The sequence below is a fragment of the Scomber scombrus genome, chromosome 6 (genome assembly GCF_963691925.1).
Source record: "Scomber scombrus chromosome 6, fScoSco1.1, whole genome shotgun sequence".
Lineage (NCBI taxonomy): Eukaryota > Metazoa > Chordata > Actinopteri > Scombriformes > Scombridae > Scomber > Scomber scombrus.
This window is the reverse complement of record NC_084975.1, coordinates 20,235,727-20,253,363: the sequence shown is the minus strand read 5'-3', so window position 1 is coordinate 20,253,363 and position 17,637 is coordinate 20,235,727. Positions and strand designations below refer to the sequence as shown.

The window sequence follows — 17,637 nt, the reverse complement described above, 5'->3', positions numbered from 1 at the left end:
CGGCATGATAATGTGACCTCAAGTGGCGTGATGTGTGACACTGAGCTATTCCCTCCATTATAAACCACAATCTGTGAAGAGGAGTGGCATTCAGCCACCGTTGCCCAACTTGGGTGGCTTCCCCTCCCTTCTCATCCTTTGCTTTCACACAGGAGAAAATTGCACAACATCAAATTAACCAAGTCTTCTTTTTTCCATACTTAGTGATGAACACTCCATACATGTGGAAGTTTAATTTTCCTCTTACTCTATTCATCACAAATAGCCACACACTTTTTTTCTCCTCTGTTTACTTAACCCAAAATAGACAGCTGGGGGAAGGAGGTGGGGGATAACTCATGGCACACACACTGTATATTTTTCAGCATGTCCTGTAGTAACTGTGGCAGCAACCAAACAGGTTTCTCTATTTCACTCTCAGACAGTGGGTACAGTGTGCCAAGGTAGTGTGGCTGTTAAAAATAGAAAGAGTTAATGCAGCATGGCAGGGACACTTCAAAAGATTTAGTTACCTGCAGACATTTCCTGAGCACGGAAGAGTTTCCCCTCCTCTAGATCAAAAGTCATCTAAATGAGGACTGTGATCTGTCCTGACTGCTTCCTTTAAAGGGGGACAGACAGTGACGGAGGAGCGCATGCAAGATGAAAAAGCAGGGAAAACAGGGAGAAAGAGAGACGGGCAGGGGGTTGTGCTTGATGAAAGCCTGGCTTACTACAAGCTAAAAATACTACCCAGCCTGGTTTGCAGCAGGCGTGGGGGGGAGGGGCTGTGTACATATGTGCGTCTGTCGCCCTTCACCCAACAGCTGGAGGCTGGAGCCTAAGAGGGGGTCCCACAACAGGTGGATGAGATGGCGTGTGGTTCTGTGTTTGTGCTGTACATATGTCTGAGTGTGTGTGCTGGTGTATGCTTGTGTGCAGAAATATGCGCTTATAAGTGCATACATGTACACACCCTGGTAGCCCTGGTAAAAACGCCAGTGTCACACAGAGCCTGTGTCTCTGGCCAAGCCTGAATTCTCTTATTCATGCTCTCTAATCTATTTAAATCCCAAGTGATGCAGTGCGGAATCAAAATTAATGACTGTGTTGTTGATGCTGATGTTAAAGCTCTGTTATGTGTACTGTATTGGCCATTCACAGCAGAAGCTTGCTCACTAGGCCTCTATTTATATACTTGTGTGTGTGTTAGGGGGGGCTAGCATGTGCTAGCTAGCATGTGTGTCCCCACTACTCGCTTTTACCCTGATGACAAGAGGCAATTGGCCTTCTCAAATGACAGTGGCTAGGTACTGTGAGGGTGATTGTACCCAGGCAGCTGTGTATCTCTCTCTCTTTCTCTCCCTCAGTCCCCCTTCATATATCTAAAATGAAAGTAGTTACAGATTCTGTGATTAAATACCTTCCTGTTTGTGCAGGGGCGATCAGATAAGGGTTGCCACGTAGAGAAAGCGAGGGCTAAAAACAAGGTAACGCTGAGAGCCAGCACACTTCCTTGGGTCATTATTGGCATACCTGAGATGCTGAATACACCGGATGGCTGCACTGACGCAGGAAAGTGTGTGTGTGTGTGTGTGTGTGTGTGTGTGTGTGTGTGTGTGTGTGTGTGTGTGTGTGTGTGTGTGTGTGTGTGGATAGTGAAAGAGTCACCAAATAAACATGTTTTTTGTAGTGTTTTGACTCTTTTAATGGAATTTTAAAGTTTATCAGTTTTTCTCCCTTCACTGTTTTGAAGGGGCACACTTGGATTTATATATTCAGTACATCAGGAGTACTACTCACCCTGTAGAAACAGTTGCCTACTGTCTTTTGTGGTTCTTTTAAAACTTTGTCAATTTGTTAATGTTTGAAAAAATAACCCTGATGATGTCATTGATGTTATCTTGGCTCAGGTTTAAGACTAAACAACCAAGGAGGTATAATGAAATAATTGTGTTATGGGAATTTGTATTATGATCCTATATTTTTGGGACTTGACCTACACTACAGGGTACAGTGTAATCCACTTCAAAATAACAGAAAAAAATGTTCCTTATAACTTTTCTTTTAAACACACAAAGGTTATGTTACACTCAGTGTGGGTTACTGAAACATATGTTGTGTATCCATGAGGTTTAACAAATATGTTCATTCCTTCATTATAAAACTGTTTCAAGGCTGATTATTAGATTTTTTCTTTTAATTACACAGTGTTTACATTCATGTTTACTACCTTGTAGTTTCTTCATTGACTTTGTTGGCATGTTAGTACAATTCTTTGTGAACTACCAGCACCAACTATCAATGAGCAGAATAGTGTAAAACCATCAATAGGAATGTGTATAACGCCATGCTCATCCTCTTGCACAATCATGCACGATGCAACATGATGTGTTCACTGTGTCCATAAGCCAAGTGAAAATCAAGCAAATACAGCCTGGCATCCAAAATCTTAAAATACTTTAAACATAAACTTTTCAGTTTTACTTTGTTCTCTTATTTCAATCCTATGAAATGCATCTTGACTTTGTATTTAATAGTGCTATATAAATTGAGCTATTATTATTTCAGGACAAGCACTCGCATACACTCAAATACAGTGACAGTTTTAAGGCAGGGCTAGCAAATAAGGAATATTAGGAAGGCTACGGTGACTCGCCAAAATTAGTGGAATAGTTTAATTTGGCCTTATCAGTTTCATGTCTTATTTTGTCTGCCAAGCCTGGCAGGCCCAGTGTTGGTCTTCAGGAAAGAATGTAGGGTCATCAAGCAGAGCTGATGGAGTTATTATGAAATTTGGCTCTGGGATAACACCAGACATCCCTGTCCACTGTAAATGGGAAATAGTCAGTCCAACTCTCATTCCAGCAGCATTTGGTAATGCCACAAGGAAGCTGTTTCATTCACATTTTCGAACATTCTGCTCCTCGTAATTTATGGTTAAATGAGCACACTCTTGAGAGCTCCCTAGACCTGGTGACCTCTCCGCAGTTTTCCCGGACACTGACCAACTGCGTGTCTCTAAACACTGTCACTGGCCAACCAGGCGTCTCCGGTCTGCGTAATCATCCTCCTCAGCTTCCCCCAACATTAGCAGACGCCATCAAAACATTACTCCTCAAAAAGGCAAACAAATTTCTCCTCCTTGCAATGCTCCCAACCTCCACCACTTCTCATGTCTGCATCTTTGATGAGGAAAAATGCCACCATAACAAAAACAAGAGGGTGAGTGGGACGGGGAAAGGCTATATTTGGAAACAGATGAGTGGGCGACAAGATGTCTCCTCTCTTTCTCGTTCCATCCCTCACTGTATTACTCCTCTGCCTGTCTCGTGTGTGAGGCCAGCTGTGGTCATATAGTATAATAAGGCTCTCTATGTCAAATAATGTCTTTAATGCTGGTTAAAAGGGGAAAGGGGGTTGGTTGGGGTCAGGCTGACTCCTGCACCCATGGATCAGCTGGCACGCTGTCGGGAAGTGGCACCAGGCACAGGGCCACTGTCTGGGCAGGACAGACAGCTGACGGGGGCGGGGCAGGGGGGATTCTCTCTGTCTGGGATACACACACATCATCTTTATTTCCCCCCACTGTACCAGGCAACTCTTGTTTACATCCCGTGTGTGTTACATTGTGTCTCTCTCATGTCTAAGTAACGTTGTGGTCCACAGTTTGGATAACTTTTTGGAAAATGAAATGAGTAATACCTGAGTCAGTGAACATTATTAAACACCACTAATGCTGCATGTTTTGTCTCTAACTACTGGCTCTCACTATAGAGCATAGAAATATACCAGCTCTTGTGGTGCTGAACAGTTTTAACACTTCCTGATACTGGACAGTGAATTTAGAAAATATTGTGAACCTTTCTTTATAAAAGATTTGACTGCTACTAAACAATTAGATTGCAATTATATTGCTCAGCTTTAATGATAGGGGAGGTCTGTGATTTACATGGACTGAAATGGAAAAAGACTCATACCGTGTAGGATAGCTAGAGATGAGCATAGGTAAGGGGTTTGTTAATTTTGGCAAATATTGAATAGAGTTAGCAGAATAAAGTGAAAATCAAGCAAATCGTCCTGAAGATTACTAAGTGCAGAATTCACATGAAAACAAATGCGATGAGAGGAAATAGAAGGGGGAATTATAATAGCAGGTCCGTGCCTGTTATATGCAGTAATTAAATTAGCAGAACTGATCAGGCAGGGCCACAGACATGGAGGACATCAAACACTACAAGACCAGTCACCTGAAGAGAGTAAGAGGCTCACCGGAAGTGGGCGCAGGAAAGAGCGAAGGAGCATGTGAGTGCTGTAAACAGTAAGATAAGTTTGCCAACAGCATGTACATGTAACATATACAAAAATATAGCTGGATAGATATAGATAAATATTTTCCCCACAAAACGTCAGGGTCTGTGTTTTTTAAGCAAAAATCTTGCTGTGCATAAATCATGATGCCATTAGTGTCCATTTCAATAGTCGCCCTCAACCTAGACCAAAGTGCTGGCACGCCCCTTGTCATTTATAATATCAGGCTGACTGGCCTATTGATGATGAGAACAAAGCCACAGTGTGGCCGACCTACAGCAGTGGCCGTAGTAACATGGCACCTCCCCGGTGACTGACGATGCCACGCTGGCTGCCACCACAGCCTGGCACAGGAGGAGGGCAGCGGGGGAGTGTGTGTGTGTGTGTGTGTGTGTGTGTGTTTGGGGGGGGGGGGGGGGGGGGGGGGGGGGGGGGGGGGTTTGGTGGTTGTGGCAGCTGGCAGTGAGAAGGGAAGAGGAGGGGATTCTCATTTATAAAGACTCCCCTGTGTGAACCCCATGCAAGGCCACACCCTGGATGCAAGCTCAAAAACGCTTGCTGAGGTGCACGTACACATGCTCTTACATTCACAAACATTGTAATTTTCACTGTAGTACACAAATCCACACACAAATATGCAGTAGTAATGTACACAAAAGGCAGCTGAGAAATGACCCACAAACAAAAAGCTCTGCTGCCAAATGTGTCACTTATATTTGTTGAGCTTCATATCAGTGTTTGTGTGTGTGTGTGTGTGTGTGTGTCTTGTGAATACACAAGTGTGTGTGATTCATAGAAACCGCAGTGTACAGTTTTGTCCTGTTGAGTCATTGCTGCATTACTGATGAAGTATAGTGTGGTGTCACGTAGCTGAGCTGTTTATTAGCTCAAGGGAGACAGGGGAATGTAATCAGACTGTTCTGATTGAATCATGTGACGGCTATTCATCTTTCCACATTAGAGCCCACGATGAAGAAATATTAGTGTTTGGCTTCATTGAATGTGTTGAAATAGTTCCTAGAAGAGACGTGGTCTTAAATAATGAGGATCTCTGCTTGTGTGTACATGTACATATTTTTGTTTGGGTGTTTGTGTATATAGTATGTGCTTATGTGACTGTGTGCATGTCTGTATTGTAATTGTTTAATTATGTTTGTTGAAACATGAAACTATGTTGGGAGGGGTATATTTATGCGCACATAAATACAAGTATTAAAATGTGTTTGAAGCCGTGTTCTGTCCTCATGAGGGCCACCACACTGGGGACCAGTTAGGAGCAGATCATGTCCAGCTGTCTCTGAGGACAAATGGTCCATCAGGCAACTGCTTGTTCCCCCCACTGCCACTTCTTCTCACCCATCCACCCTGCCCCCTCTTTGTGTTTACTTGACTTTACTTGCTAAAAACCATTTTGAGTGGTTTTATCGAGTCACTCACAGGAAGCGATGTACGGTGACAGCTTCCTGGAAATAAGTGGGAGGTGGTTGAAGTGTTTATGGTCAGATGGCGATTTGTTTTTTATGGGTTTAACGTGTAATGGAAAGTAAAGGACATTTGAGTTTGCTTTTGTATTTTCTCATCCTTTTCAAACGTGGGCCCAGTCTTGCCTCTCGTAAATATAAGGTAATATTTGATAAATGCTGGTGAAGAAACTAATTGACCGAATAATGGGATATGTATACTGTATATTACGCTTTGCAATACTTTAAATCTTAAAATACTCAATACTTAAGTAAAATACTTAACATAACATGAACAGGGTTTTTTCTATCTCTGCTCATAGTATGTTTGGCATATTTTACATGTATATTACATGTATTTGTTGTGTTTTTAATATAATACCTTAAATATGTATATGAACTTTTTATGCTGCTAACAAATTATGTTTTCCTATACATGACACACCCCACACCATATATTCCTCTGAGCTGACAGCAGCTTCATCTCTTTGCATTCACATTTTTTGTTATTATTAAATGGCTGGCAATGGTCCACTCTACACACGGACGTTTCATGCTTTGCCTTCCTGAACGTGTGTGTGTGTGTGTGTGTGTGTGTGTGTGTGTGTGTGTGTGTGTGTGTGTGTGTGTGTGTGTGTGTGTGTGTGTGTGTGTGTGTGTGTGTGTGTGTACAAGCGGAGGGAGGCAGAGCCTGAAATGTCTGTGTGCATAGTGGATTGTTGCAAATCATTTAACAAAAAGAAAAATGTGAGAAGCAAATTTGTGAGCGCTCACCTAATATGTGAATTCTACAAACTTCTGCTCCTGGCTGGTAGCACTTTCTAGGATTTCATGAAATTGAATATAAAGGAAACAAGCAGAGCCCATTCCTGCTTTTGTTCTTCATCTCTTAGCAGCCATCCCATAATTCATCTCTTTTGGCTTGTTTATGCTGCACATTTATTTTGTTTGTGGTAACATTTCCCCGGCCCTCACATCTCTCAACGTGAAAAACGCTAATGTGCCTCCAACATGACATCAAAGCCTCACCCTCGCCCAACACTCTCTCTTGCTGCTTCGATTTATGGCTTTTTTTTTACCTTCCTGCAACATGAAAGACCGTCAGTGTTTCCCACAGATACAGTAGGTATGTGCACAGACACACACGGACGTACACTACACCACATGGAGATGCACACTAGCACATATGTATGCACACTCACTCACACACTTTCACAGCTCCACAGTCATGTCCAAACAGAATGATCAGTAAATCAAATAAAACACCCACAGTGTTTCAGAGAGAAGGAGTGTGCTCTGAACAACGGAGTGATAAAAGAGCAAAAAAGAGAAGGAGAGGAAAAGGGGAGGAGTGGATGCGGGGGATTGTACGTCCTCGTGAAAGTAGCCCTCAGAAACAAAAGCAGCTTTGAGTGTGCGCCCACTCAGAAGAGAGATTAGCCGGTACACACCCCCCTCAACAAACCACCACCATCACCACCACAACCACCCCTGCAGAAAAGAGCTTTGGCTGCAGTTTAGCGGCACGTGGCACAGCCCTTGATACTTATCATGTGCGTCAGGTGCTCTTGCTCAGTTTCCTGTTCTTTAAAACATAACTACCATTTCCCTCTTTCACTCCCTCCTTCTTCTCCTTTTTCAGTCCAAAAGCAATCCATCCACACCACTGCCAAACCAGCCTTACCCTTCATTTCTACTTAGTTATTCTCTTTCTCTCTCTCTCTCTCTCTCTCTCTCTCTCTCTCTCTCTCTCTCTCTCTCTCTCTCTCTCTCTCTCTCTCTCTCTCTCTCTCTCTCTCTCTCTCTCTCTGTCCATCTCTTTCTCTCCTGCTTTTACAAATACAAAGAACATATTGTATCTGCCAGCGTTAAAGTGAATCCATTCTGCTTGGCAGTGGCCCGGCCCGCGGTGAATCTGAGCCGGGCTAGCTATGTTTTCCAGTTGGCAGTGAGACTGCTGGTGGAGCGGGTTGGTTGCTCGTTGGGTTGGTGAATTTGAGTCCAGCTGACACGTTGGTTTAGGATTCATTCACGCAGTCTGTCGTTCTCGCTCTCTCTCTTTCTCGCTCTGACTCCAGTTGCAAAGCATGACCCGAGTTCACCTCGTATGAAGCATTCTCAAATGCACACTATAAGGATGTTGCCTTATAGCTTTATTTGCACAAATAAAGTGTCACTGCAAACACAAAATCTTGAAACATCTTCTAACTCTGAGAGATTCACTCAAGGCAGGAAAAAATTATAGATTTTAATAAATTCTCATGTGAACTTTTACAAATGGGTCACATGAATACATCAGACTGAAATTTTCATACATTCATTGTATTAGCTGGTGGTTTTGAGCTGCTTTTCTCCATCTGTATGGAAACCAGATTGTTGAGCATTCTAGAAACCAGAGAGGAGGAACATTTTAAGGTCATGGAAGTGCTCTGATTTAGTTGTGGAAAGTCTTGGAAAAGTCATGGAACTTTGTGGGAACCCTGAACTTAAACACACAAACCAACAGACACACACACACACACTCTCAGTCAGTACAAATAGACTTGTATCTACTGAAATATACAAATACACAATCTCACTAATATTCCTGAATAATAACAACACTCCTTCACATTCATGGAGTTATACAAGCAGACCCAAAACACCGAAGTGCAGTTATGTCGACTGATGAAAGTCGACTTGAACGCACCGATAATGAAACGCTATCACATTTCAAAATCATGCTTCATCCCCAGAAACTGAACATAAACCTCCTCCCCTCCTCTCAAATATGAAAGAGCCCAAGAGATGAGTCAACACACTCTCAAGGCAGCACAAACAAACTGTTGAATAAAGGCCACTAGAGCCTTTTGAAGTTTGTCTGACTGTCCTCCTCTCATTTCTCTCTGCCATCTTTCATCCACACCGTCCATTTATTTATCTTTGTATCCATCCATCTCCTCTTCTGATCTTTCTTCAACAGCTGACCCATGCTCATAATGAATCAATCTTCTTTTTCTTCTATTTTTATATCTCTTTCTGATATATTTGATTTACATGCTTTCTTTGAACGTTTCAAACATATCAAACTGGTGTCAAAGAACGATATGTGCTCGATGTTTATGTGTGTGTGTGTGTGTGTGTGTGTGTGTGTGTGTGTGTGTGTGTGTGTGTGTGTGTGTGTGTGTGTGTTTGTGTTGATATAAAATTGATATTGGAGGATAATTTCAGATCAATTGCTGTTCCATAACAGTTGCTGTGTTTTTCTAATCCAAAGGACAGAAGCACAGACTAATCAAAGTGCAGTGAGTGGAGCATTAATATTTCTTGCAAACTTTTCTGAGGGGTCTGCAAATTGTTGGAAGGGTCTGTGTTATTGTGTCAATGGAGCGGAGAACTCAGCTAATGTAGAGTCCACTTAGACCTATGCCCATCTGTGGTAAACTTCTCTTCCTGGTATTGTCAAGCCATAATTTTGTCCACTGGCTGTGCGAGTATGAGGTAAAGTGTAAGAAAAGTTATAGCTTAATGTCACAAACCTCTTCGAACAAGTTTCCTCAACTCCTGGAAATAAAACAGTGTGCAGCTGGATTAATGGCTAAAACATTATCAGTCACCAGTGTCCCAGTTTTTTCCTCCTTTCAGATTTATTGTCCCTTTCTCCTGTCTTTCTTTTATAACTTTCTCCCTTCCTTTACTCTCTCTTTCTGGCCTCTGGCTCTCCCCCTCCCCTCCCTCACCTCACCCCCTGATGTCCCATTCTCCATTCATGCAGTCCTGTCACAGTGATGATAATGATGACCTCTGTGTAATGCTACCTTGTATTGGCCCACCAGCGAGGCCAGTGTGTACACCCTCTGTTGCTTTTTCTGCATTGTCCATTGTGTTAAGAGCAATTTGCTGGCTCTTGTGTGTGTGTGTATGTGTGTGTGCGTGCGTGTATGTGCGTGGTGCGTGTGTGTGCGTTTGTTTGTGTGTATGTGAAACGCAAAGAGCAGGCAGGCAGTCTTGGTGAGCTGCACAGGGAATCTATGCAGAGGCAGTGAAATTCACCTGAACTGACCCGATGTTGTTGGTTGTTGTTATTCTTCATTTAAAACTTACAGAAAATATATGAAAATTGCAGTGCAAATATGAAACCAAAATCATCTTGTTAGAAGTGAATGGGAAAGACACCACTTTACCATGGACTTAAAACATTGTACAAGAGCATGCTAATGCAAGGCTAATTAGCACTAAACAGACTACCAAAAAACAGGAGGGCTGTCTGTTAGTTAATAAATCTACTGTCCTCCCTGGAACTGTCTTCGTCCAAAACCTAAGACTAAATCATTTCCCTGGGAAATGGGAGGACGAGGGACAGGCAGAGCCCAGCACCCTGAGATGCAATTTGCGACACGACTGGCAGAATGCCTCATCAACCCCAGTATTTAGAAGAACACAACCGTCAACAGCTGCAAAACAAAGAACTAGCAACAAACCTTCCCAATAACCAAGTGTACAGCCTGAAAACAGATTTGCTCCAACGTTGCAGGACCCTGAATCTCCATCACATGACCTGGATAACCCCTCATCCTCATACAGCAGGGTAAAAACTGAGAGTGAGTCTGAAAACAAAAGGCTACAGGGAAAGCAAAATCTGGGCCACAAACTCTGACTGTGGATGACTTAGCTGTAAAAGATATAAGAAGCATGTGCAGTAAGAACCCCAAAATGTTCTGCTTTCCCAGTGATGACAAAACAATCTTAGATCTTGTGGCTGTACACTACTGTTAAAAACATCATAGTGCACATAGGGACCAATGATATGGTGAAACAGTCAGAAGTACTAGCATGAGACTTAATTGATCTGTTGAACCCACTCAATTCCTTAAATGCAGAGGTATTTGTCTGTGGCCCTCTACTACACTTCCTCAGAAGAGGAAAGAGATTCAGCAATTTGCTGACACTGGACACATGGCTCTGTGCCGTCCATTCAGTGCACTTTATTGACAATTTCAACTTTCTCTGGGACTTTTTTAAGGAATATAAAAAAGTCCTGCTGTCAAGGACAAAAGACAAGAGGAACTAAAACAAGAAGAGGACACAACATGTCGTGGTGGAAACCTTGAAAGAACGCCACCTCAGCATTTTACCTTTTTCACCACCTTAAACTCCATCCAGGTCACCCTCCTCTGCAGTCACCCTTTCTCTCTTCTCCCAACTCTTGGAGTTCACTGATCAGATGAAAGAGCTGCTGACTGCTGGGACTGTGCTCCAGGTCCTGCAATGAATTCTGAAATTAGACAGACAGTCAGAGCCCCCACATCAGGTGTAGAGCCTGTGTCCACTTAAAATCAGGTCTTCAGTGAAACACAGACAGTGGCACAATTTCAGTCATAGTATTATTGGTTCTCAGTGGTGCATTCGACACATTTTTAATTATATTTAAACTTGCCTTGCCTTGTCTTACAGGAACAAGGGTGAACAATAACTGGAACAGTCTGTTTTACTGGATTTTAATGAGAATGATTTAAAAAGTAACAATACCTTTTGATTTTAATATTCTTTCCTCCTTGCTGTTGCCAATTGCTATAACACAACAGCGATGTAATTTCCAGTAAACAGGAAATGAGAGCATCCAACATCTGACTTTGAATGGGGTGTGTCAGTGTTTGCTCAGTCTAATGTTGTGTCAGAATATCAGGGTGGGATGTAACGCAGGCCTAGACAATATAAAGGTCAAAAACAGTGTGACTGTCAGCTTGTGAGGGAAAAGCAGATTATTTAATAGAAAGTACAGAGGTGTAGGATTCTTTAAAAATCTGTGATAGTTTTATTAATAAGAATTTTAAGTATGGCCACTCTTACACTATGTGTTAGTCTTTGATGATATGATGTTTGTAAAAGGGATGACATTTTGGACTTAAATATTTGGTACATTTTTTTTACATGCTTACTGAGTTTCATCACAGTTTTAGAGCTGATCCTCTCCTTTTTCAATCTTGATGAAATTATTACCAAAATGAAATGAAATTTTATTCAAACATTTTATATTTCATGATTATAATATAACTGTTTACAACAAAACAACACAAGATACCTTAAAGTACTAGTAATCCACTCTTTTTGCAGTTGCTCAAGACATACTGAAGGAGGGTTTTTCTTTTTTCTGTTTTTGCATTTAAAACCTTGCTTTGTGATTCAAAAAGGCCCCAGTGGGATATTAAAGAATTCCTTTCCAATTGGAATGAACATTATGTGATTCATGCTCGTGCTGTATGAGTAGACACAGTCATAACAAAGGTAAGAAAGAATGACGGTGTAAAATTGTCTGGTGTTACACAGGTTGAACCACCAGACCATTTGAGGTCACAGTGGTGGGAAAACACATTACATATTCATTACAGCATGCAAGGACGGTGACCCGCACAATTGTTTCCCTCTTGTCTTATCTCTCTTTCTGTCCAGGCTCTGTCTCCATTGTCTCATACGATTGAGAGCATTTCAATGACAGGAATCTTGTTTTGTTGAATAGTGCGGCCTGGTCGGACACAGATGCCAAGACATTCCTGGAGCTGGTACTCTTTCCTTCTGGCAGCCCTGAACCTGTCTCTTCTACTCCACTCTTCTTTTTTTGCTCTCCGTTTCACTCTTCACATCTTTTCAATGTGATGGTTAAAGGGAGAAAGAGGAAGAAGGGGAAGTTGTGTCTATTTATGAGCCCTTTTGTTTTTGTTTGTCTACGTGCTGTATTTCTGAGTGTTGAATGTTCAAAGAAAAGCTATCTGTTTAGTAACCTAGCCAGGACTGTGCTATACAGTGTATGTAGTGGCCTTGTTCCCCCAGCTGAATAAGCCACACCGCTTCACAACACCTAATTACCATTCATTACATGTCAAGGCTACCACGCACTCCCTCATTCTACCTCATCCAGTATCTCATATTGCTTTTGCATGTCATGTCTCCATTTGTCAGTAATCATACAATGGTAGAATTTGGCAAGGATCAGAGAATGCAGCGATAGCAGCCCAAAGCTTTTCTTCAAGCTTAATAACTCCCCAACAGATGGCAGTGTGAATCGCTCTATCAGCACAGGCCTGCTTTTCAGGACTGTGTTAATTAAGGATCACTGCTCTACATGATATTCATGGTATAGCAGACACTCATACTTCTGTTTTCTTCTCTTCATACAGACAAGATGAGAAGTTATTGACTTCTTGAGCTGAAGAAAGTATGTTTAAACTGTATGACAGTGTGTATTCAGTAAGCAGTATACATCCTATTACATATATGTATATGTATTTAAGTATTTTATGGCTGCATATTTTCCAGATGTGTTGTGCATCCTTTTACACACATTTCACACAACTCAGCCTGAAAAAAGGGTTTCTCTACAAACTGTGGTGTCTTCAGTGGAATAAAAATATAAAGTTTTGTGGGTTTGGACAATGCTTTATAGTAACATAGCCACAAGTGTCTCCAGCAGGACTTTTAAAGCAAACCCATGTCAAATCTGGATGTATGACATAATCTATGTCTGACATTTGCTGTTGTCTGTTCTTGTTTTAACACTGACTACTTTTATTGTCCTTTGTGTTGCAGTGTTCAAAAAAGTGCCTTGCAGGGACAATAAAGTTGATGTTATCTGTCTTATTTTATCTTATCTTATCATGAATTTGGTTTAAATCCGCATCCCTGATGTAATTGAGTAAAAAAAAACATCCCTTTTGTAGAAAGTAACCACATCAGCTACTAACTTAATTCATTGAGTTTTTCTTTTCAGAACAAATTGTCAGCCAACCTGTTGACAGTTGACGTCAGTTGATGACTTTTGTGTCCCTTTAGTTGTGTACTTATAGCTCTTTATTAGTTTTCCATCTCTCTCGCTTACACCTTCCCCTACAGCTCTTTGGCCACAGGTAATGCCTTGACAAAGATATGGTCCCTTGTTTGCTCCATGTTTGTTTGTTGTTTGCTTGGTGACACACAGACTACAACAAACAAGTGTGTGTACATGCTGTATCTGTATTGGTTTGTGTACTTGTATACTCTGGTGCTTGCTGCAGTGTACCAGATAAGAGACGGAGACTCCCAGGGGAGGGCAGGAAGGTGGTTCAGGAAGGGTGTTCCTGTGTGAACAGGAGCTCTGTGTCCTCTCCACTGCTGTCACCATACTTCATGTCTCCCTGCAGGCTGAAATACAGGCCAAAGATCAAATATCCTGGAGATAATGTACCTGTGTTGCTTGTCAAAGCTTTTGTGGTGAATTTAAATTTTATTTCATATCCCCACACCCCACATCACTCATATAATATTTTCACTCATTTTATATCTTTTATATATAATATTCTAGTTAGTGATCTAATGATTTGATTAATCTTCTATCTCCAGTTAACAAAACAGTATTACGCTTGTATTACACCTTCTCTGTTCTTTATTAAAGATGTAAGAGGCAGTCCAAAGGTTACACAACCTTGCTGATACAGTAAAATATACTTTTACGTTTTGCTTCTTTTTTTCAGACAAACTGTTGAAAATGTATTGTGTACACCATGAGCTGATCACTTGGAATTGTGTGAGCGTATAGTGACATACTGAAAAACGCTAGACACATGGACACATCTCTGTTCCTGAGTTGACTTGGCTGTCATCAGAACGACTTTATCTAGGTTCATAGAAACCTCTCATGCCTGAGTGTCAGCTCTGCTTGTGACTGTTTCATGTGTTGTCTGCGGTCAGAGGGAAGGTCGGGGACAGCTGGAGCATCACCTGTCACATGTGATCAACACATGTGATTAGGGATCACAGCATGCATTCATATGACATAGTATTGGTAACATTCACACTCACATGTACACACTACACAATGTAGACAAAATTACATTTGACAAATGAATTTTAGTAAACCTTATAGAAATTACAGTGAAAAAGACTACACGAGTGACATATTTTATTGTATACCAATTAGCAACACTTGTCTGGTCCATGGATGACAAGTTGTCATTTTATGTAATTTCCATCTTACAGATCTTACAAAAGGCCAAAGTGTAGCTGCCTCAGTTGTAAACACTGCAAAATGATGTAATGTAGCAAAAGGAAGACTCTCACAAATCATGTAAACATACAGTATGCCAAACACAGGAAGAAAGTGTATTTGCAAAGAGGATATTTGCATAAGAGACCATACAAACTGCGGCCTCAGTAATGACCACTGAGTTGAGTCGGTTACCTTTAACAGACAGACTGAAATTTAAAAACTAAAAATACAAAATGTCTGTATCGGTAACTTCCTTCACTCTCACCTGCTTTTAATTCCATTTATAATCACACCATCTCTCTCATGCACCTTCAAACCTGGAGACGCATACATGGAGATGTAGTCTTGCAACACAAAAACGCTCAGCCACCAGTGACACATTAATACGCACACACTTGCACAATCTCTCCCTCTCTCTTGCATTTCTTACCCACATCCAGGCCCAGAAAGCACGCACATACATATAGCCAGTGGTGATAAATAAATCTTGTGTGTTTGCAACACGTCCGTCTAATTATGTTTTTCTTGTCTCTTAGTGGGTCTCTTGGGCCTCTCCTTTCAGACACACAGCAGGAGGAATTCCTGATCCATTTTAAGCCCCAACGAGAATGTTGATAAGTCTGTAGATTACTGCCCAACATGTTTATGATAGCCTATTATTCTCTAAGCTTCATCCGGGTCCAGCGCGTGCTTCGTCTACTTAGTGAAACTATTTAGGTCATGGTACAATCTCAGGGGAAAACACTGTGAATGGTAAAATATCAGCAAACCTCAGCAAAAAGGATCAAAATTAAGTAATTCCTGACTTGTCATACTGTATACTTTAGACCAATCCACCATGTAAAAGTTATTATTGAAAAAAAAGTCAAGCAGCCAGCATACTTGACCATTACCTAAAGTTCAGTATATGTACTATCTCTAACTGTAGGTGCTCACCTTTTTTGTATTAATGAAATCTAGATACTCGACTCATCTAAAAAATTGCCAAACAAAAATAAACACCCCAGAATCTAAGGTCTGTCAGACATTTTTCACAATGTTCAGTTGTTTATAAATTACAATCATTGGCTGGCTGTGATGTGATTTCATTCTTCTCTGTGGCATACTCTGATATTTCAGATTTATGCATCCTATTATGGCTCATATTTCAACAACAATAATAGCTGCTAAATGTCCTGCTCTGCCATAAAAATGTCCGGGCCATCAGGCACACACACTAAAAGATGGGGAGAGAGAGGGTCCATACCCTTAAGCCCATGAAAATACCATTGATGTTAACTATCTGACTGTGTCCTGCCAGAAATACCGCAGTTGGGCCGGAGTTGTTCGCTATCAGCGTCTGGTAGAGACAGGAGTCTGAATCTGTCTGGTCTGCCTGTTGCGTGAGATGTTATGGCTCTTTGATGTGCTTTGCTGTTTAGGCTTTGATTTACGAAGCGCCATCTTTATCATTTTCCCTGGTTTCTTGAAGCCATTGGAGCCATCAGACGATATTGGTTTGTGTGTGTTCATGCTGTGTAAGTACCTCTGGAGGGATAACTAGATAAGTACTGAGGTAAAACCAAGGCCAAGGCTGTGAAGTCTTAGGAAATCCCTTTGAAGTTACAAAACTATGTGCAATAAGTTCGTGTACCTCCTTTTTTGTGGTTGAGTGTGTACATGAGGGTGTGTACGTATGCAGATGTCCTCACTGTATTTGCATGTCTCCAAACAGTCTGTTGTCTGTTTACCTCCAACACTCAGGTGGAGCCATTCATCTGTAGTTGCACTGTGGTTAGACTGTCTCTATTGTCTCTATACACCTGTGTTTACATTTGGGAGAGTATGTAAAGAACAGCGGCCTTCATGTATGTGTGTGCGCGTGAGTGTGTGCTGCCTTGTCAGGGATCATATAGCTCGACAGCTTTTGTAATGACTGGTTATAGCAGGTAAAACAAACCTGTTTGTCTTTTGTCATTTTGTTGAATCCAGGTCCATCAGATGGACAAGAAAATGGACTCAGTCCTGAAGATCCTGAGAGATCAGTTCCTGCCCAAGCCGGAGCTGACGTCAAAGCCCTCCATCCGCAGGGTGACCATCCAGAAACGCATGGGCATCAGCATGGACGAGGGACCCTAATGTTATACAGGGTATGAGGTTGTCATCAGCAGAGGACACGTAAAGGAGCAGGAGTTTATTAAAAAAAAGCCTGGCCCTCTCAATGGGGGCCAGCCTGCAAATAATAAGGGGACTCAGTCTTCCGAACCCTTCTCCCTTTCTTCCTTTCGCAATCACAAATTTCCTCATTGACTTTTGACCCCTCATAAGAGAACAACTTGAAAACTACTTGTCTACTTGGTGTTGTGTTGCTCTGGGACATGAGGGCAAAAGAAGCACTGAGAATTGGATTCATGGTGTAGAGAGAAGGCTGACTGATCTCTTCCTTCTGATGATTGTTAACCCTTTTGGGGTATTTTTCGGTGTTTAAATTTAGCTTTCTTTTCTAGACTAGCACTGTAGGCCCTTAGTCTTCCCCAGCAGCACATAGTCATTCAAGCAGTGACACACTGCATGAATTTATTTCACTATTAGCCTCATAATCACACAACTCAGATGATGTTAATTTATGTGTGGCCTGTCACTGAGCTTCATTCCTCTACTCCAAATATTATTCCAAAGGTAACTAACCCCGTAATGAAGTTGTAATGCAATCAAAGCACTGAAGTTCCCCAAAGACACAGAGTAAAAATGAGAGTCCAGCCATGGCAAAGGCATTCCTCAAATCCTTCTGATTATCTTGGCACCATCCACACCCAGTACACAACAGGGTTATTTCCATAGCCACATATCCATCTAGCCTAACTGTACTTAGGCTGCGGCGGGTGTTTGTTAGTAGTGATCGAATAACAC

At 41.7% G+C, this 17,637-nt stretch overlaps 1 protein-coding gene across 1 annotated transcript in view; it reads left to right on the top strand.

The window, feature by feature from the left end:
• The window catches only part of kcnq1.2 (potassium voltage-gated channel, KQT-like subfamily, member 1.2), a 163,014-nt gene extending 146,148 nt beyond the window's left edge, over positions 1 to 16,866 (top strand). Inside the window, exon 19 of the mRNA XM_062421039.1 lies at positions 16,720 to 16,866. Within this exon, the coding sequence (XP_062277023.1) occupies positions 16,720 to 16,866 (147 nt within the window). The remainder of the gene's footprint in view (positions 1 to 16,719) is intronic.
• Positions 16,867 to 17,637: the final 771 nt, after the last annotated feature.